This window comes from Stegostoma tigrinum, chromosome 24 (assembly GCF_030684315.1).
Source record: "Stegostoma tigrinum isolate sSteTig4 chromosome 24, sSteTig4.hap1, whole genome shotgun sequence".
Classification (NCBI taxonomy): domain Eukaryota; kingdom Metazoa; phylum Chordata; class Chondrichthyes; order Orectolobiformes; family Stegostomatidae; genus Stegostoma; species Stegostoma tigrinum.
The window spans coordinates 33,677,183-33,699,211 of record NC_081377.1 but is presented as its reverse complement, the minus strand read 5'-3'; the positions used below and the strand labels follow the sequence as shown (position 1 = coordinate 33,699,211).

The window sequence follows — 22,029 nt, the reverse complement described above, 5'->3', positions numbered from 1 at the left end:
TTTAGCTGTGAGTTTTTTTAGTAACTATTGAAATACTGTACACTGTAAAATCGTTACTGTTATTAAAATTACTTACTTTTTAATGCACTGTATTTAAGTAACTTCTCACATGTACTTTTACTTAGTTCCAAGGAAATACAGGACATCTATCTGTTTAACCAAACTCAGATTGTACAAAAAAATCTAATTATAGATTGAACAGTGTCTGTTGAAACTATTGTAGCAACATATGCTTGAAAACAGTTTTCAGTTAAGCTTGTACTAAAATTCAGCAAGGCAACTATGAATGTGTATTCACTAATTTGTTGACAAATCTACTGCCATTATAGTTCATGTTTGGGTTATTTTCCACTTAAGGGCACTGGTTAAGTGTCTATCTGCAGAGGTTAGACTGTATCTACATATGTACAAAAATATGCAAGAGAAAATTGATCTACTGAACTATCAATTATTGATGTGTCTATAATGTTGTGGAATTTATAATAGCCATCATCAATTTATCAATATCTTTTTAAATTATACTTTCCCTCTACAAGGCCTTTCACCTCCTTTAATTGAAAAAGTGTAGGTGAACCAGCCCTGGTTTCAGTAACTGATGCCTATATGCCACTCTGTGTTCAAGCCAACAGGTGCACTTTGTAAGGACAAGGACCTTTTGGGGTGGGGTGGGGCGGGGGGGCGGCATTTGGGGTGGGGAGACGAATGGGTGAAGAATGATGGCCTATATCAGTTTTTTTCTGCAAAACCTAACTGCATGACAGTGAATCCAGTGATTGAGACAAGAACTGATGGAGTTCATCAGAAACTTGGTTAGTGGATTTGAGCATCAAACCAAACACTGGAGTATAAACAGAAAAAGCTGGACATACATGCCAGGTCTAGGACTTGTGCTCAAAACCACAGAATTGTAAACCAAGCATCTTACACACTACAGGGATGGGAGAAATTAAACTATTTATCATGCAATGCATGATAAAAATATTAGTGGGGGAAAAAAATGCCCTTCCATAAACTCTGTCGCAGAAAACGACTGGAAATAAAAGGTAAAGAGAATTGTAAGAATTTGGTTTATTTGTGTTCTGTGCTTGTGTATACTGTCCTTTGTTCCGTGTCCATACATATGCTTCCATATGTATATAATTTGTAGTTAATGGTCTGGATTAGTGCCTTTTGACAGTAGACTGTTATAGAACCCAATTTATAGTTTTTGTATATTTTCATTAATTGAATTTTTTGGTTAGTTCAAATTTTATTTACCCCAATAAAGCAATAAACATACTCAAATGGGCTTGTTGGTTTTCATTTTGTTTTTGAATAGACCTAAAATAATTTCCACTATCTTTGTAAAGTTGTTCTTTATAAAACTCCCTCAAATCAAAAATTTTAAATATGGTTAAATTACATTTTGGGTTAGATCACTGAGCATATTCTTACTTTGACTGGCCACATGATTTGCAGACTGCAGAATTCAGAATAATTATAGTTTTCCTTTAAAACAAACAGGAAGCAGAAATATTTGAATCTGATGGGGTATCATAGTTTACACAGCCATGTTACTGGGATCTGTAAAATCTTAATTAAGAAACATTGAGTTTGTATGCATTTTAACTTATTCCCAAAGTGCCCTAGTAAGCCACTGAATTCAAGGTCAATTAAGGATAGGCAATAAACGATGTCTTGTCAGTGGTATTTACATCTCAATTCATAACAAATAAACCACACACAAAGGATTGCCCATTTTCATACATTTAGTTTAGTTTCTGCTTCATTTTCAAACTTCCATCTTTCAGGCAAGTAAGTGGTGTCCCTCTGATGTACGCTTTCTATGCTTCCCTGTATATTCACTGGACTGCCTTTCTGTTGTGTGAAAGTTATCTTTTAAGTGCCTAATTAATATGAAAATTAGCCTAGAAATTTTATTAACCTTTACACAGCAGAACTAATTTTAAATACAGGTATATTAATCTGTAAGAAAATAAAAGTGGCTAACTTTGGTTTTAGAAAAAATTTTTACTTTACATATTGGAGGTATTTACAAGTGTTCACATCAGTAAAAATCTTTACAGATAACACTGACTATAATAAAAAAGATTGGAGTCCCCCAGAAGCCATGCTTTGCAGGCACTGGAATCACACATATTCTCCACAGTCCGAGATGATCACTTTCTGCTTTGGTTTTCCATCTTTAGAACCTTGAGCCTGCAATAAGAAAAAGTTCATGTATCGTTGAAGGGAAAAATTAACCTCAACTAAACCGAGTAAAATGTAATTATTGAAGATAAGGCAGAGACTGAAACATTAAAAGATATTTATTACTGTGGTCAGGTTGAGTTTATTCTGAGTTGTACAGTGCTGATAGCACCAGATCTTATCATTCCCATGCAAATTATTAGATCATCTGTACCCAGAAGTTAACTATCTATTTGTACAAAAATATGCAAGAGAAAATTCAGCTTCTGAATTAAGCTATTGCTGATTGTGGCACATTAAAAAGGTATGGAGTACTTAATGTAAGTCTCTGTGCATTGATGTTGAAAAAAGTTAGTATTGAACCTCTTAAAAAAGCTTAAGATGTCTCAAACAAAGAATGCCAACCATAATCACTGTAAAAGTAACTATCCAAAACAAAATAGAATTTTGTTAAAGCTACAATTGGTTTGTTCATTTTTTTTACAAATTGACTATTTTGGCTTTCAACATTCCCAAATTGTATTAGATACACTGCAATTGTTAAATTTCTATAACCTCACATTCCAGAATAGCTCCAACACAAGGAAAGACATTGGAGTATGGGTAATGTCAATGCAGTAGCATTCAGAAGTCCAAGCTAAATTAACTCTCAGCATAGGTTCACATTTGATCATGGTAGCTGGTAGAATTTAAATTCAATAAATAATACATCTAGAATTGAAAGCTAATATTGGGTGTACAATTAAGCTTGCACTATCAAAACCCATTTGGTTCACTGATGTATATTAGGGAAGGAAAGCTGTTGTTCTAGTCCAATCTAGCTTACATGTGACTCTAGCAACATGGGTGACTTTTAACTTATTCCCAAAGTGCCCTAGTAAGCCACTGAATTCAAGGTCAATTAAGGATAGGCAATAAACGATGTCTTGTCAGTGGTATTTACATCTCAATTCATAACAAATAAACCACACACAAAGGATTGCCCATTTTCATACATTTAGTTTAGTTTCTGCTTCATTTTCAAACTTCCATCTTTCAGCTGGGTCCTAGGTCACATCCTTTAACATGCTTTTGATAAACCACAACAGTTCACTATCCTTCCCACCTTCTGATGCCTGCTGTATTTTTTTTAATATAATTTCTGCACAAAATTCCTGTTCCACGTTGTTAAGAGCAGACATTGGCTACCTGACTCTAGTACCGTAGCTGACCCATTTTTTCTTGTAAGTGCCACCCTTTTCCTCCCCAACTTCTTTTACTCTTTTCTGCACTTTCTGTTGCACTACATAATGACTTATTGGGTATTTTCTAAAATCCTTTTCTACGTTCAATTAGAAATTAAAATCACCACCAGAAAAGATTTACAAGAATGTTGCCAGGGTTGAAGGGTTTGAGCTCTCGGGAGAGTCTGAAATGGATTGGGGCTTTTTCCCCCTGGAGCAGAGGCTGAAGGGTCACCTTAGAGAGGTTTATAAAATCATGACAGACATGGAAAGGGTGAATAGTCTTTTTTCCAGGATAGGGAAATCCAAAACTAGAGAGCATTGGTTTAAAGTGAGGGGAGAAAGATTGAAAAGGGACCTGAGGGGTAACTTTTTCACACAGATGCATGTATGAAATGAGCTGTCAAATGAAGCAGTGGAAGTGGGTACAGTCACATTAATGGTGAGGTGTGTGTTTTTTAAGAAAGGCCATAGGACTTCTCGTCGCAAATGAAAGGCTCTCATTTTTGGGCACTGATTTGATAAGCAACACGTGGTTTTCAGCCCAAGTTCCAATACACAAAAGCATTAAAGAATTGCTGATAAATATGTTCCACCTGCATATGCTGCCTAAATCACCAAGTAAATCTGCATTTGGAGGAGACCACCATTAACATTCCTTAGTGTAGGATGGGAGGGTAAACATTTCAAGTTTTAGTAAAGATCTGTAGCTCAGGTTGGAGGTGAGGTTGTTGACTTACTCGCTGAGCTGGCTTGTTTTTGTTCAGACATTTCATCACCATGCTAGGTAACGTCATCAGTGGAGCCTCTGATGAAGCGATGTCATTCTATTCCGCTTAGAATTTATACTGTCTGGTCCGTTATGGTGAGTTTCAAAACCAAAATAACAGTACTCACCATAACGGACCAGAGAGTATAAATTCCAAGCGGAGTAGAATAACCGCTTCATCAGAGGTTCCACTGACGATGTTACCAAGCATGGTGACAAAAGGTCTGAACAAAAACAAGCCAGCTCAGCGAGCAAGTCAACAACCTCACAGATAGGGTAAACAATCATTTAATGAGAAACAGAGAAACTAAATAACTTCTTACACTCCCAAATTTATACTCACTTCAATCTGTTTGACTACATCCATTCCCTCCACCACTTCCCCAAATACCACATGCTTTCCATCCAACCAGTCTGTTTTGTCAAGGGTAATGAAGAACTGAGAGCCGTTTGTGTTTGTTCCAGAATTTGCCATTGATAGTAAACCTAAGCAAACATAAAATCAAATGATACTGTGCAATGTTAATGAGCCTGAAATGCAATGCATGATTTCCCATGTCAAAATATGCTCTTTTTAAGATTAGCTCCTTGGTTTGTAAAGGTAAAGCAGAAAGATATCAGCAGCTGGAATTATTACACTTCAAATTCTAAGAACATATCAGAGAATTGAAGAAAACATTCACTTTGCAAACTGAAGTGAAACTTAAACTGCATGGTAAATACTTTGAAAATAAGCCAAAAGCATTGAATGTTTACTTCCTCCAATAGTTCAGGTGGTGAAATCAGCCAAATTGCCTAAAAAGTTCATAAGTTCCATCTCCGGATTGTGTTGGAGGTAGCTGATCTCAGCTGGGCAGCGTTGACAGCATTCCCCAAGCTTGGAAAGTGGTAAAACATGGTTCCTGCTCCCGATCAAACATGATAACCCCCACAATCAAATGGCCTGCCAACGTTGACCATCTAGAATCACCTCGACCAGGCACATAGTCACAGCCTCAAAGGACTTCCAGCATCTGTGAAATACTGCTTCAGTTAAGTGGAAGGGAAATAAACAGAAGAAAATAGCAACTGGGGAGCTACTACAATAGAATTCTTGGTTCTTTTACCTACTTACTCCGGCTGTTTATGCACATACAAGGATTTATTTTATAGTACAACAATTGAAAATATGCAGGAAATTTACCTTTTATCTATAAATGTATAAAACATTTCCTTTATTGGTATTATGAAATTGCAAAAGGGCTGGCCTCTCATTTTGCTAGTAAACCAACTGAAGGCATGACAAAGGACTTGAGGAGAAGGACCAACTTTTCCCCGACTTCTTGTCGGTGCAGTCTATTCTTACAAATTTATATGTTCTTTAAAGTTTTTCACGCAAAACTTGAAGGACCTAATTTGTGCTCAGCTTGCACCAAAACCTCCAGTTGCTGCATGGGGACAGTGAACCCAGTCAAGATCAGCACCACATATTTCAAGCTGAATGATGGGAAGCCGCATTTATACACCAAGTTTACATTTTAATGTATTTCAAAAATTTGGAAATACTCACCTGGTGCTGAGTGTTTTAGGATAAAGTTTTCATCATCAAACTTCCTGCCATAGATAGATTTCCCTCCAGTTCCATTATGGTTGGTGAAGTCACCACCCTGACACATGAACTGTGGGATGATTCGATGGAAACTACTGCCTTTGAAGCCAAATCCTTTCTCATGTGTACACAGACAACGGAAATTCTCTGAAAGAAATGTTTTGTTCAATATCCGCGAAAAGAACAATTTGCGGAATCTTAGCAAACTCTATCAGCTATTGAAGAAATAATAGGCAAAACACCAGATTTGCTGGAAATCTGAAATGAAATCATAAACATTCAGCAATTCTGGAAGCATTTGTGGAGAGAGAAACACAGTTTTGAGTTGATTATAACTGCTTCAATTATTAAGGAAATCATTGACTCACATGACAGACACAGCATTTTAACTCATTGCCAGCTCTTCATCGCTCTTAAATAAAAACAGAAAAAGTTGGCAATATATAGGCAGGGTAACCTAATACTTCAACTAGTAAATCTCAAGGCTTGGATCCAGAGGGATAGGCATAGCAGCTGGGAAGTTTAAATCAAGTCTGAATGAAAAACTAGCTGTACAAAACCTACCGGGATTGTCATTAAACGCCCTTCTGGTTCACAATATCCTTTAGGGAAGGAAATCTGCTGACTTTGCCTGACCTATAGCTGACTCCAGATCAATTGTAACGTGGCTACTCTTTGAAATGGTTTAACAAGCTACACAGCTGTATTGAAGAAGGTAGCTCACTGTGTATTCAAGAGCAATTACGAATGGGCCATAAATGCTGGCCTTGCCACATATCCACTGCATGAGATTTTTTTAAAAAGTAGTTCAATTGGTTTTTAAAATACTGTCTTTCTGATCAAGTCACAGGGAAAGGGAAGAATGATTGGAATTGGGTTAGGTTTCTGTCCAAGCCTTCCAGCTCTACAGGCCAGTTTACCACAATAAACCACATTTTCAGTTGAAATCTACATTTACTACATCTCAAGCCATGCATACCAACACATCTTCATGTTTTGATTTAGGATTGTTTTTCCAGTGACGTTGTAAATCTCCAGACTCAGAAAAATTCAGAAGGGACAAGGCAGCAATTAAGAAAATAAGCACACACATGATGAGTTACCACAAATAAGTGATGAAACACAGTATGACTGGCCAAACTTATGCAACAGATGGTACACTCAGATGGAAGATGCAGACAGACACATTATAAAGAAGACAGTGTAAAAAAGGGGAAAAATACTAGTCATTAATACAAGTTATTTGTTTTTGGTCTCGATGCTAGGAAGGTCACAGCTGTGTGTACAAAGTTAATCTCTACCTGCAGTCATTGGAACAATGTCAGCTCGTAATAGAAAGCGTAATCTGCCAACGGGCTTGTTGCCAATTTTAATATCCATGTAGACTTGAGGATTGGTTCTTGTTTTTTTGGCTGGTGGTTCACCCTAAAGAAAAAAAATCACTTTTAACTGAGTCAGAGAAATACAGCATGTAAACAGACCTGCTGGCTCAATGTGGCCAAGCCAGCCTGGTATCCCAGACTTAACTGATCTCATTTGCCTGTCTGGTCCATATTGCTCTAACCGTTTCCCATTCATGTACCTGTCCAAATGGCTTTTAAAATGTTGCAACTGTACCTGCTTCTATCACTTCTCTGGCAGCTCATTCCATTTTTACACCACCTTCTGTGTGAAAAAAATCACCCCCAGGTCATTTTTAAATCTTTCCCCTCTCACCTTAAACCTAAGCCCTCTAGTTTTGGGACTCCCTACCCTGGGGAAAAGACCTTGGCTATTGACCTCATCAATGTCCCTCAATGTTATAGACTTCTTTAAGGTCACTCCTCAGCCTCCGACGGTCAAGAGAAAAATATTCCAGCATAACCACTGTCTCCTCATAACTCAAATCCTTCAGTCCCAGTAATATCTTTTGTAAGTCTTTTCTGCATCCTTTCTAGTTTAGCATCCTTGTGAGTAAAAGAAAACTTTTTTAAAATCCAAAAGAAATGTGTTTACATGACACACACAGTATCTTGCCAAGCCTCCTTCAATAGCATTTTCCAAACCCATGACCTCTACCAACTTAAAGCACAAGGAGTACAGACTCATTGGGAAGACTGCCAGCTGCAAATTCTCCCTCCGCACCACACACCATCCCGACTTGGAACTTTATCACAGTCCTTCACTGCCAATCCAACAAAATCCTGCACTCTCTTCCTAATAGCAATGTGATTGTATCTGTACTTGATGGACTGCAGTGGCTCAAACACTTCTAAAGGGCCATAAGAGATGGGTAACAAAGACAGCAGAATGCCTGTATCCATGAAAAAGTTATAAAAAGTTTATTTTTCCTCTGATTCCAACTTATCAAAATAGGTTTTCTTTATAAATCTTTAATAAATAAAAATTTCCACAATATTCCTACCAATTAATCAGTTTAATACCCTCAACAGCTTTTACAAATGTTCTTCTTGTCAAAGTGAACCACTAGCTTGGAGAAAGTGAGCATTTTTAAACTTCAGGCACAATGTATCAGCACCCGTTCATGGTCAAGCATCAGACAAAGCTTCCCCCATTTTGTCCCACAACAGCGTTTCCAGCTTTAATCTTCAAAACAATCCTCTACTGGGGTGGAGGATTTTAATTTTAATTTCCTACACATCTCTATCCATGATAATCAAACATGGGCAGTTCTATATTGTGGGTGTATAACCATCCAGAACTGATCAGCACCTGAGTGGGTGTTCCAGAGATGGTGGACTGGGACATTCAAAGATGAAAATAAGCATTACAGTGTAAGAGACTTCTGCTCAATTTCTCAACAACATGCTATATTTACACGTATATTGATATGGCACCTCAAGGAGGAGTTAAACAGAAGCATGCGACGAAAAAATCTTACCTCCTGCGTTTGTGTGTTTCCATCATTTCCTCCCTGCTCTCCATTTTCATTCTCTTCTAGAGTCTTACCAGCAAACTTCTTTAACCAGTCATCATCTGACCACACTAGACAGAGAGAGAGAGACTGTTTATGTTTCACTCAAAGGAACACTGGAGATACCTATTACATAATATAATTGCTAGGTCAGTCACAACAATCTATTTTTGAATGCACTGAAATCTCCTTTTGTCAATATGAACAGGGAATTTCACTTTACATGTTTATTCACATCTACCCACAACAGCAGCTGCACCTGTTGACAGTACTGTATCAAGCTGTTCATCAAAATTTTTGCCATCTCTCAAAAATAACAGACGCACAGGACCTCTACTTTTACAAACAAACAGACCTCCTTCAACTTTCCTTTCTTTGGAAAGAACTCTGAGCTGTCGATTCGGAAATCTATCCCCATCACGTCCGTAACTGCATGCTTGAATCTTCCACCAGTTCTTAGGACTACCCACAATATCAAAGTGACCGCAACAATGTTTTTTGTGACTGCAGTGCATTATCCATTCCAGATCTCTGTGCAGCCTGTGACACAGTCAGTCCCAGCATTCTACTCAAAATGTATCTCTTTCATTCTCCAATTGAGTGGGACTTGCTTGGTTCCATTCTTATGTATCCAGTCATAGCCAAAGCATCTCTAGAAATGGGTTCCCTCCATTAACCACACAATGCCCTGTAAGTTCTCAGTTCCAGTACAAACTTAAAACGGTCAGCTTCCACAATAATCCCATATAATGACAGCCACCATCTCCATTTTAGACCGCTTGCTTGACATCCACTTTGCACGACCCATTTAATCCATTTAAACAGAATGTCAGAACCTGGTGCCATGATGTTGTGGCCATAACAGAGACATGGGTTTCTCATGGGCAGGAATGGTTGCTGGATGTTCCAGGGTTTAGAACATTTAAAAAGAATAGGGAGGGGGGAAAAAAGAGGAGGGGGTGTAGCACTACTAATCAGAGAGGGCATCACAGCTACAGAAGCTTCCTTTGTCGAGGAAGATCTTCCTACTGAGTCAGTATGGGTGGAAATTAGGAATAGCAAGGGAGCAGTCACCTCGTTAGGGGTTTACTACAGGCCCCCCAATAGCAGCAGGGAGATTGAAGAAAGCATAGGTCGACAGATTTTGGAAAAGTGTGGTCGCAGTAGGGTTGTTGTAATGGGTGACTTTAACTTTCCCAATATTGATTGGAACCTGCTTCGAGCAGAAGATTTGAATGGAACTGTATTTGTAAGGTGTGTTCAGGAGGGTTTCCTAACGCAGTACGTTGACAGGCCGACGAGGGGAGAGGCCATTCTAGACTTGGTGCTCGGAAACAAGCCGGAGCAGGTATCAGATCTTGTGGTGGGAGAGCATTTTGGTGATAGTGACCATAACTGCCTCACATTCTACATAGCTATGGAGAAGGAGAGGATTAGGCAAAATGGGAGGATATTTAATTGGGGAAGAGGAAACTATGACGCGATTAGACATGAGTTAGGAAGCATGGACTGGGTGCAATTGTTCCATGGTAAGGGAACTATAGACATGTGGAGACTGTTTAAGGAACAGTTGTTGCAAGTGATGAGTAAATATGTCCCTCTGAGACAGGCAAGAAGGGGTAAGATAAAGGAACCTTGGATGACGAGCGCGGTGGAGCTTCTTGTGAAAAGGAAGAAGGTAGTTTACATAAGGTGGAGGAAGCTAGGGTCAAGTTCAGCTAGAGAGGATTACACGCAGGCAAGGAAGGAGCTCAAAAAAGGTCTGAGGAGAGCCAGGAGGGGGCACGAGAAAGGCTTGGCAGAAGGAATCAGGGAGAACACAAAGGCATTTTACACTTATGTGAGGAATAAGAGAATGGTCAAAGAAACAGTAGGGCCGATCAGGGATAGCATAGGGAACTTGTGTGTGGAGCCTGAGGAGGTAGGGGAAGCCCTAAATGAGTTTTTTGCTTCTGTCTTTACGAAAGAAACGAACTGTGTAGTGAATGAAACCTTTGAAGAGCAGGTGTGCATGCTGGAATGGATAGAGACAGAGGAAGCTGATGTGCTGAAAATTTTGTCAAACATTAAGATCGACAAGTCGACAGGCCTGGACCAGATTTGTCCTCGGCTGCTTTGGGAAGCGAGAAATGAAATTGCTTCGCCACTTGTGAAGATCTTTGCATCCTCGCTCTCTACTGGAGTCGTACCTGAAGACTGGAGAGAGGCAAATGTAATTCCTCTCTTCAAGAAAGAAAATAGGGAAATCCCCTGCAATTACAGACCAGTAAGTCTCACGTCTGTCGTCTGCAAGGTGTTAGAAAGGATTCTGAGGGATAGGATTTATGACCATCTGGAGGAGCATGGCTTGATCAAATACAGTCAACACGGCTTTGTGAGGGGTAGGTCATGCCTCACAAACCTTATCGAGTTTTTTGAGGATGTGACTAGAAAAGTTGATGAGGGTCGAGCTGTGGATGTGGTGTATATGGACTTCAGTAAGGCATGTGATAAGGTTCCCCATGGTAGGCTCATTCAGAAGGTCAGGAGGAATGGGATACAGGGGAACTTAGCTGCTTGGATACAGAATTGGCTGGCCAACAGAAGACAGCGAGTGGTAGTAGAAGGAAAATATTCTGCCTGGAAGTCAGTGGTGAGTGGGGTTCCACAGGGCTCTGTCCTTGGGCCCCTACTGTTTATAATTTTTATTAATAACTTGGATGAGGGGATTGAAGGATGGGTCAGCAAGTTTGCAGACGACACAAAGGTCGGAGGTGTCATTGACAGTATAGAGGGCTGTTGTAGGCTGCAGCGGGACATTGACAGGATGCAGAGATGGCCTGAGAGGTGGCAGATGGAGTTCAACCTAGATAAATGCGAGGTGATGCATTTTGGAAGGTCGAATTTGAAAGCTGAGTACAGGATTAAGGATAGGATTCTTGGCAGTGTGGAGGAACAGAGGGATCTTGGTGTGCAGATACATAGATCCCTTAAAATGGCCACCCAAGTGGACAGGGTTGTTAAGAAAGCATATGGTGTTTTGGCTTTCATTAACAGGGGGATTGAGTTTAAGAGTCGTGAGATCTTGTTGCAGCTCTATAAAGCTTTGGTTAGACCGCACTTGGAATACTGCGTCCAGTTCTGGTCGCCCTATTATAGGAAAGATGTGGATGTTTTGGAGAGGGTTCAGAGGAGGTTTACCAGGATGCTGCCTGGACTGGAGGGCTTATCTTATGAAGAGAGGTTAACTGAGCTTGGTCTCTTTTCATTGGAGAAAAAGAGGAGGAGAGGGGACCTAATTGAGATATACAAGATAATGAGAGGCATAGATAGAGTTGATAGCCAGAGACTATTTCCCAGGGCAGAAATGGCTAGCACGAGGGGTCATAGTTTTAAGCTGGTTGGTGGAAAGTATAGAGGGGATGTCAGAGGCGGGTTCTTTACACAGAGAGTTGTGAGAGCATGGAATGCGTTGCCAGCAGCAGTTGTGGAAGCAAGGTCATTGGGGTCATTTAAGAGACTGCTGGACATGCATATGGTCACAGAAATTTGAGGGTGCACACATGAGGATCAATGGTCGGCACAACATTGTGGGCTGAAGGGCCTGTTCTGTGCTGTACTGTTCTATGTTCTATGTTCTAACCATCTGACCCAATTTTAATATTATTATAGTGAATAGTTAAAGATCAAGCAAGTTAAAATGAGGCATGTTATTTTAAGTCTGTGCCATTAGCTCCCTAACCGGGCTTCTGATTCCATTCCCTTCCCCAGATGCCATCTCCTGCTGAAGCTGACTGTGACCTTAATGCCCAGTTCACAGGTCTGTTCTTTCAACCCCACACCCTTAATGTCACGCAGGCTGCCTCCCTCCATCTCCATAACACTGCCTGTCTTCAGCTCCACCACAGACTATTTGTCACACAATTCCTCATCTCTCCTTCTTTTGTGAATAAAAACAGGAAGTGCTGCAGAAAACCAGCAGGTTCTTGCAGCATCTATGGAGAGAGAAACAAAATTTATGTATCAAATGTGATATGACTCTTCTTCAGAACTTCACTTTGAAAACCATATCAGATTATATCATAACCAAAGTCATATCAGTTTTGAGGCATTTACTCTGTTTCTCTCTCCACAGGTGCTGCCAGACCTGCTGAGTTTCTCTGGCACTTTTCTTTTTAAATTTCAGCTTTCCAACATCTGTAATACTTCGCTTTTACTTTTACTTATACTTTTTTACTTATACTTCTTTCACTTTCTGTCAACTTTAACAGTGATTTGCTAAATGGCCTTCCAACACCATCTTCAATAACTTACAGGTTAACCAAATTTCTGTTCCTTTATCCAATACACCATAAAGTCCATTTCTTTGCCAACTGCTTTCCTCTCTGACTTCACTCCCAACTGCCTCAGGTTTAAAACTGCCATCATTAATTTTAAACTCGTGAGCTTTTTTTGAAAAACAAATCCTTTTTTGCCCTCTCCTTTCAGCCCTCTGTTGGCATACATAACTTCAGTCGTCTGGATCCTGTACAAGAATCATCGAATACTTACAGTGTGGGAGCAGACCATTTGGCCCATTAAGTACATGCTAACCCTCCAAATAGCATCCCACCCAGACTTACCCCTCCACCCTATCCCTGTAACCCTGTATTTCTGATGACTGATCCACCTAACCCGCATATCCCTGGATATATGGGCAACTTTTCATGGCCAATCCACCTCAGCTGCACATCTTTGGATTGTGGGCGGAAACCCTTGCAGACACAGGAGGAATGTGCAAATCCCAAACAGTGCCTTACACTACCCTTGCCTCCTTTAACAATTTGTTTAAAGACTTGTAGCCTTGAAGAGATTTTTGGTCAATCCCCCTAAATTTCTCCTTGCCAGACAGGCATCCAATACATTTTTATTAATAACCCTCTTGAAGCACTTTGTTTTCCTACATTAAAGGTGCTATGTAAATGCAAGCTGTTTTTGCTTGTATTCCAAGCACATTGGTTCCATAGCACACTGGCTGGGGTTGGCTAACTTGTCACCAACAGCATGGGTTCAATTCCCACATCAGCTGAGGTTACCATGAAGATCCCACTTTCTAGACCTCTCCCCTCATCTAAGACATAGTGATTGTCAGGTTAAACGCCCATCGATTGTCTCTCTCTCTCTCTCTCTCTCTCTCTCTCTAATAACAGAGCAGCCCCATGGTCCTCTGGGGCTGTAGTAACTTTACATTTTACCTCAGCACAGTGGCAAAAGCAGACTTGTGAAGGTTCCCCCCTGTAACTAGTCAATGATTTTTTTCAGAAATGAATTCTGCTACAGCCAAAAAAGAGTCTTTGTTCTTTCATGAGATGTGGGGATCGTTCACCAAGGCCAACATTTGTTGCCCCTGCCTAAATGTCCTTAAATTGCATGGCCCACAAAGCCATTTCAGAGGGCAATTAAAAGTCAACCTGTTGTCATGGGTCTGGGGTCAAGTGCAGGCCAGACTGAGTAAGGACAGCAGATTTGCTTCCCTGAAGGACTTTAGTGAACTGGATGAGTTTTCACAACAATCAAAGGAAGCTGTCATGGATTCTAGCTTTATACTCCAAATTTATTTACTAAATTTAAAACCGTACCAGGTGCTGTAGTGGGACTCATGTCCATATCCTGAGTAGAAGTAATTGCAATTTAGCAATGGATTTGTCTCTGCACAGTTAGTTCTTCGTAACACAAACACTGGTTAAAGGAATAATCACTCAATATATCAACAAAGTGTGAAAAGTTAATTGCCTTTATTCTGTGGTACCCTGTAGCAGAATGGGAGCCTGTAAATCAGCAACAGCTCTATTCCCAAAAAAAAATTCAACATCTATTAAAGTTTTCAACTTTAATTCAGATCCACTTTTAGTCACAATCAGTTTAAGCGAAAAGAATAAAATGTCTGATTGTTTTTCTCTGTTAAATCAAATCAGCTTTGTCTCTATGATCCTGATTAAACTTGCCCTTCTGTCTTGAAGGAATTCATTCCTCATGTCATCCCTTAAACAATTATCCAGTACATGGCTCATGTGGCCATTATTTGCACTTGACCTCCCACACTGTTGACTTACTATTCAGCTGTTTTGGCATCAGTTCTTCATAATCCTTTCCTCATCTGTTCTCCACATTAAGGCTAAAGCTGGGAGTTTCCTGATCTAATTGAGCCACATACTACTTAAGCTGGCCTGAGCCAATGCACCAAAACCCAAACCTGTTGTTTGTAGAAGCTGTTTTCATTCCTTACCTGCTCTTGAGGATCCCTCTTTAATCCGCATGGGCTTTGCCAGATTTACTCGGATTGTCCTGCCAAAAAGTTCAGATTCATTCTAAGAAATGGAAAGAACAGAATGACGGTTAAAACACTATTCTTTGTAGTGCACTCACATTTTGTACCATGGTTCAATCCAGGCCATTTGGTACTTACAAAACTGTAAACGTGTTTTCAAGAAAGCAATGTTGTTTACTTATTACAAAGATCTGCCAGGTTTTATTATAAAAAAAAGTTCAGAGCTGCCAGGTTGCCCACTTGTTCCAGATCACTTGCCACTTACCATATTATCAATGGCAGCTGCAGCATCCTGGAACAAGAAAAAAGGAATAAATTGTCAATAAGCAGCACAATACATTTTACTCCATTATTATCCAGGCATCCCTAAAGAAAAGAAACTGAGAATCACACTGGGATATCAGAGGTATATCACAGAATCCCGAGAGTGTGGAACAGACCCTTTGGCCCAACAAGTCCACACCAACCCTCAGTGCATCCCATCCAGACCCACCCCCTATAAACCACCCAATCTACATAGCCCTGAACACTACGGGCAATTTAGCATGGCCAATCCACCTATTCTGCACATCTTTGGGCTGTGGGAGGAAACCCACGCAGAGACGGGGAGAATGTGCAAACTCCACACAGGGTGGAATTGAACCCAGGTCCTAGCACTGTGAGGCAGCAGTGCTAACCACTGAGCCTCTGTGTCACCCCAAAGGAACATTAACTATATTGGCCTAAGCATTACATGAGCTACGCTTTTAAACTAAAAGTGCTGTGAACTGTAACAGCGTTTGAACATTTGCTGTTAGTTTGGATATTAATTTTTCCTTGCAGTTTTGTTTGGCAGTAAGCAGAGCCAAAGTCCTAGTGAAGGCAACATTTAATATTTCAGCTGGAATGTAATAATTTAAACCTGAAGGCATTGTGTATATGGGAGACTGCCACTAAAATAAAATTCAAGGCAAACTAATCTCCATGGTGCTGTTTAAAGCTTTTATGCAAAACAAAAAGCTTTGTTACTCTCTGCAAGAAGGGAAAAGTGTGTTTGTGTGTGAGGTTCGTGCCTCATTCAAAATCCATACTTTCCGAGTATTGTCCCTTATCAACAATTACCAGCAGAAGCCCTGATTAATGACTCTGCTCCTCAGAACACGGAACTAAAAATGTATTGTGAGCCTATTATCTTCAAGATTCCATTAAATTTCCAATACACAAGTATTCAATAGAATAATTGTTAAAAAGAATAAGGACAACCAAATTGTATCAGAAATAATGGGAACTGCAGATGCTGGAGAATCCAAGATAACAAAGTGTGAAGCTGGATGAACACAGCAGGCCAAGCAGCATCTCAGGAGCACAACCAAATGCAGTGCTGGCCTTTCCATACAGTTTACATGAGCAGTGAATAAAGACTAAGACAGGTTAACGAAAAGCATCACTTCATCAAAGAGTAATAAAATATTTTGGCAGCTGACAGTCAAATTTTTCAAAGACGGAATACATCTTAATATTTTCATGGGATCACCTCTAATTAAAACATTATTCAATCAGGATCAGGGACAGAAATTACAGGTCCTGAGTAGTCACTGACTCCCATTCTAAACTCAACAGGCCTCTAGAACCCAGTTAATGGGCCCTGATGTACCTGTCTGGCTCCAGCCCTTTATGAACTCTTTTGTAATGCCCAAGTTGTATCGAACATAGAACATAGAACAATACAGCACAGAACAGGCCCTTCGGCCCTCGATGTTGTGCCGACCTGTGAACTAATCTAAGCCCCTCCCCCTACACTATCCCATCGTTATCCATATGCTTATCCAAGGACTGTTTAAATGCCCCTAATGTGGCTGAGTTAGCTACATTGGCAGGCAGGGCATTCCACGCCCTTACCACTCTGAGTAAAGAACCTGCCTCTGACATCTGTGTTAAATCTATCACCCCTCAATTTGTAGCTATGCCCCCTTGTACAAGCTGATGTCATCATCCTCGAAAAAAGACTCTCACTGTCCACCTTCTCTAATCCTCTGTTCATCTCGTATGTCTCTATTAAATCCTCTCTTAGCCTCCTTCTCTCCAATGAGAACAGACCCAAGTCTCTCAGCCTTTCATCATTCTTGCTGTGAAAGAAAGTTTGGTTTTCTCTTCAGCTTTTGAAAAAGAAAAGAAATCATCTTACCTCAGCATTTTCAAATTCAATGAATGCAAAACCTCTGTGTTTTTCTGTTTGAATAGAAAGTTGTCAATAAAGAATTTAGATTTTTGGCTATTTCATAATCAACGTTTTGGAGTTACGTACATAGAAACATTAAGCTTCAATTGTTGTTACAGAGAAGTAGCTTTCACTGTATCTGGAACATCACACTGTATGGTTTGGTACCAACTCTTAAGTGTTAAATCTCAACCTTTCGTTTTTAAAGGAAGATATTTACAGACAATTTTCAGCATAAAAATTTTGAGAGAGATTTTTATGTCATAAAAACTCAATATTTTTTCTCAGTTTACAAGTATTCTGAATCTGGTTCAATACGTTGGAGGAATTTTAAGTGAAATATTTACCAGTTTCATAATCCAGTGGAATTTGAATGTCCATGATATCACCAAATGGAATGAAAGCTGCATGAAGCACTTTCTCATCTACTTCTTCAGCAAGACCACCTACAGGTGATAAACACAAAATATACATTAAATATAACAAGATTTTCTGTGAGAACACCACAACATTGACCACAAAATACCTTGTCACTGAGCCAAAAAATTTGGAACTCCCTCCCTAACGGATACTGTGGGTGTAGCTACACCTTATGGATAGCAGCAACTCAAGGTGTCAGCTCACCACAGCCTTCTGAAAGGCAATTAGGGATGGGTAACAAATGGCAGCTACACCAGATGTCATAACAGAATTAAAAACAATTCAAACAATGGAAAACCTACTTAATTCAATCACAAGTCTGACTGGCTGCATTCATTTGATGACAAGCATCTTGCAGTTTTGTAGGTGTTTTTCTTTAGCTAGAAATACCTTAACCACAGAACATAACAGGACCCACATCCTCTCTATCAAACTCATCTCACCCTCTCTATCAAACTCATCTCCCTTCCATCCTCACAGTCTTTGCATTTCACTTGGATTGATTTGCATTGAATGATTCTTTATTCTCCGCAACTTCAGTCACCTTAACCATCCTTCTCTGACTGCCTGTGACTTCTCTCAATCACACTGTCCACAAAAATTCCTTTTTATAGAAGTCAAGTTTATCCACCAGTATTTTACTATTAGTTTTAGAGTATAAAATACTTGACTTTAAGTAGGGCAAGACTAATAAAGTGAAACTATACACAGAGTATATAAAATATGTTATCCAGTATTAAGGCCTCCTTCCCTAATTGCAGCATATAGCACCCAAAAGATGGAGATACCTGGCTTTTTCCTGTGTTTCTTGGAAACACACAATTATGTATGTTCAAAAATTTTGCCCCAACACAAGGAACAGTATCAAATCTCCACTGGTGCTGAAATGAGTGATTGCCTGATACATCATCACATAAACAATAACACAAAAATGTCTTATGATGATATTTTTAAATGAATTTGAATGCTCAACATTCAGTCAACAAGAATTTAAAATGCTATATTTTTTAAAACAATGTGGTCAAAGGATAATTTCTCATGTTTTTAAAACTTTCAGTCACATTGTAAATTACAAAGAACTGAGATAACAAGGTGTAGAGCTGCATGAACACAACAGGCCAAGCAGCATCAGAGGAGCAGGAAAGCTGGTGTTTCAGGCCTTTTAAGCTTCAACATAGTATGTTGCCCATAGTATTCATCTCCTCCAAAAGAAATCTTGAAAAATAAACTGAACAACATACAATGCAAATGAAAAAAGGATTAAATTGATCCTTCCAAACAAAAACTGTGTTTAGAACAAAGCACATCTACTTGTCTATCAAAGAGCTCAGCAACTGATTAAGAAACCTTTTAAGAAATAAGCTACATATGGACTGCCCTTGATTTTTAAATATAAAGAACTTTGATTTATAAAATGATACTATAATAAATGTTAATTCTAATTTGCAGCAACTTTAAGAGATCAGATTTGAACAGACTTAGTGCAATCCACTGGCCATCTTTTTGGCCTCTATTGAATGGAGACTTCATTACTTCTTGTCCAGATGTAGTTGTAGAACGTCATACAACCAGAAGTTTTTGCCCGTCCCATTGCCAGAGTCATTTACGGCTGCTATCTAAGTTTCTGCTAGCTCTCCTTTGAGCAAAACAGTCAATCCCACTCCCCTGCAGCCTGGCGAGTTTATTTCCTTCAAGTTGATCCAATTTCCTTTCAAAACCATTTGCTAATTAATGGTAAAGCACCTATCTAACCTGCAATTGTGAATGATTATTAAGGAAAATCAGTCTCCAAATGTTCCTTCCATCATGGAGATACCTTAATTTCCCATTATGCTTCTTTTCACATGACACATCTGAGATTAAATATTCAACTTGAGGCACAAACCCGCATTCCACCATTCTACAGCAAAATATGTTTACACACTTCTAGGCTGAGCTATGGGACATCTAACTATTAAAGATCCAAATTTTTTTTTAAAAGCACAACACACTGTAGATTTATTTCCAAGTGTGTTTTTATAGATATGTATTACAATAAGAATGAAAAAGTCTACCCACAGATCAAACAAGGTCCAACTGTTGCCACAATGACTGAATCAGGAGTTCCTTCATGTGACTAGACAGTCTATTAAGTCAGTACATGACATTGCAGGTTCAACAGTAATCTGATCTTAAAATAAAGACCATCATCTAAAGGCAGCGCTTCCCAAAAGGGATCAGGCCAGAAGGGGGTTGCAAGTTCCAAGGCTATAATTGCTGCTGTGTAATCCCAAACGACTGTGCTCCAGATCTAACAAGCAACAATGCCCACAGGTATCTAACTTCTCCCAACAACTCTCAAAGGTCTCTTTGAAGAATGGTGACAGTTTACAAGCCTCGAAATTGAGTCACAGTGGAAGAGTTTTGAAATCACTGGCCCAAGGACTAGTCATCATAGCACCATGTCTCAGGTTACAAATAGTTATAAATGGATAACCATTATAACAACGACAGCAAATTATGTGTAATTACGGCAGAATGATGCTTCGTCTTTCATCAATATGTTAAAAGGACACAGTAATCAAAACAGCCCGTATTCTGTACAATTCTACATGATTGTTGAATGAATCATTCTCAGACTGAAAAATGATAAACTATAAAACGATAAACTGAAAAAAAAACATTTTTGGAGTATGGTAAGATTTTAAAAAAGCAAACGATAAGCAACCTACAGGCGATCTTGCTCGCAGAGATGAGTTTTTTTTTGTTAAATTGTGCAGGGTTTGGAATTTCCCCCGTTGCTGCACTAGAGACCCACCGCACTGAGTAAATTCGGACAAGTACCCCATGGAGAATGTTATTTGACTGTGGAAAGAATCTGAAGAGCGGCCGTGGCCCTTCCTCACTCACCCACATACAGCACCCGCTTGGTCGACGCCATCTTCCCTTGAACTTTCCCCTCTCAACTCCAACCTTTCACCCAGACACTTGCTCAATGTTTGGTTTATTTAATAAGTTCTTTTTCAAACAAAAAAATTCCGAACTTGAAAAGAAAATTGAAAAAAAAACCCAACAAAATATAAGCTAATTTCTAAATTAACTAGACAGGAAAATGAGAGCAATTTTGGAGTAATAGTTAAAGTGGGATAGAGTAGGTGCTGATAGGAGACGTATCTTTGCAGAGCCTGATGTTTAAACTGTCTCTAAGGGATCATATAGATAATCAAAACATGCCTGGGGCAGGTGCTTTTTTGGAAATAACATCTTTATATTCTGTAGTATTCCACAGTGCTCTCTGTACGATATATAGGAAAATTTGTGTTCAGACTTCACTCTATAAAGTCTCACAAAGAGCCTTAAAATGTTAGTTTATAAATGGGACTTGATCATTTTTCCACTAAATAAGCAGATAGGGGTTACATGTCATCAAGGAAGAGTAGACTGCACAACCCTGCTCTGCCATTCAATAACGTCAGAGCTGATTTGACTTGAACCTCAACCATATATTCCTACATATCCATCTGTCCACCTCTGTCTTAAAACATTTTAAAGATTCTACATCCACTGCTTTTTGAGAAAGGGAATTCCTGAGACTTATTCTGAGGAATTTATTTTCCTCATCTGTTTTGAATGGGCACCCCCTTATTTTAAAATTATGAGCCCTCGTTCTAGATTCTCCCACAAGGTTGTACTCTGGACACCAGAGTTAATCCATCCAAGATTTAAAAAAATTCTTCAGCACTTTATTCTGTGAAATCTTTAATGAACTTTCCTTCTTAATTGTAACAATTGTGCACTTTCAAACCTTACACTGAGATTAGTTACAACGGGTGACCACTGCAGTTTGCAGTTCCTCTTGATACCATTATGTGTGCCTTTTCAGGGTTGGTTAGCTCAGCTAGCTGGATGGCTAGCTTGCAATACAAACTGAGGCCAACAGTTTGTGTTCAATTCCTACAGTATCTAATGTGACAAGGTCCACTCTTCTCCGTCCTTCCCCTCAAATTAAACCACCACAGACATCTTTCTCTAATGAAAGAATGGGACTATGGTTACTTTACCTTATGTTGCCCAGCTGTAAGTATCTTTTTCCCTTGACATTATGAGCTGGTTTTACTGTAAAATATTAAATACCTTCTGTCAGTTCCTACTCAGTCACCTTCTTTCTTAACTGGTATTCCAAAAAACAGTTATTTAACTGTCACCGGGTCATAATTCTAGAATTCCCTTCTTAAGGACATTATGGGTCAACTAACAGCAGATGGACTGCAGCAATTCACCACCACCTTCTCCAGAGCAACGGGGCCAGGTAATAAATGTTGCCCGCTAATGATGCCCATGTCCCACATATGAAAAAAAACCTTCCACACTGAGAATCAGCTTCAGGCCTCTTTTCTGCAGTGTTCCATGACTGGAATGTTTCTCTTCTATATGAGCCAAACTTAATACAGGACTTAAGTGAC

At 39.4% G+C, this 22,029-nt stretch overlaps 1 protein-coding gene across 1 annotated transcript; it reads right to left on the bottom strand.

Moving 5' to 3' along the window:
* Positions 1–1,990: 1,990 nt before the first annotated feature.
* On the bottom strand, positions 1,991–20,520 carry ppie (peptidylprolyl isomerase E (cyclophilin E)). The gene is made up of 10 exons (XM_048558268.2): positions 20,477–20,520; positions 17,515–17,613; positions 17,135–17,178; positions 15,236–15,262; positions 14,929–15,010; positions 8,652–8,755; positions 7,072–7,195; positions 5,732–5,917; positions 4,526–4,668; positions 1,991–2,199 (listed from the first exon to the last, which is right to left on the bottom strand). The coding sequence occupies exons 1-10, from the start codon at positions 20,505–20,507 to the stop codon at positions 2,131–2,133; spliced, it is 909 nt and encodes a 302-aa protein (XP_048414225.1). The 5' UTR covers positions 20,508–20,520; the 3' UTR covers positions 1,991–2,130.
* Between the last annotated feature and the right edge of the window lie 1,509 nt (positions 20,521–22,029).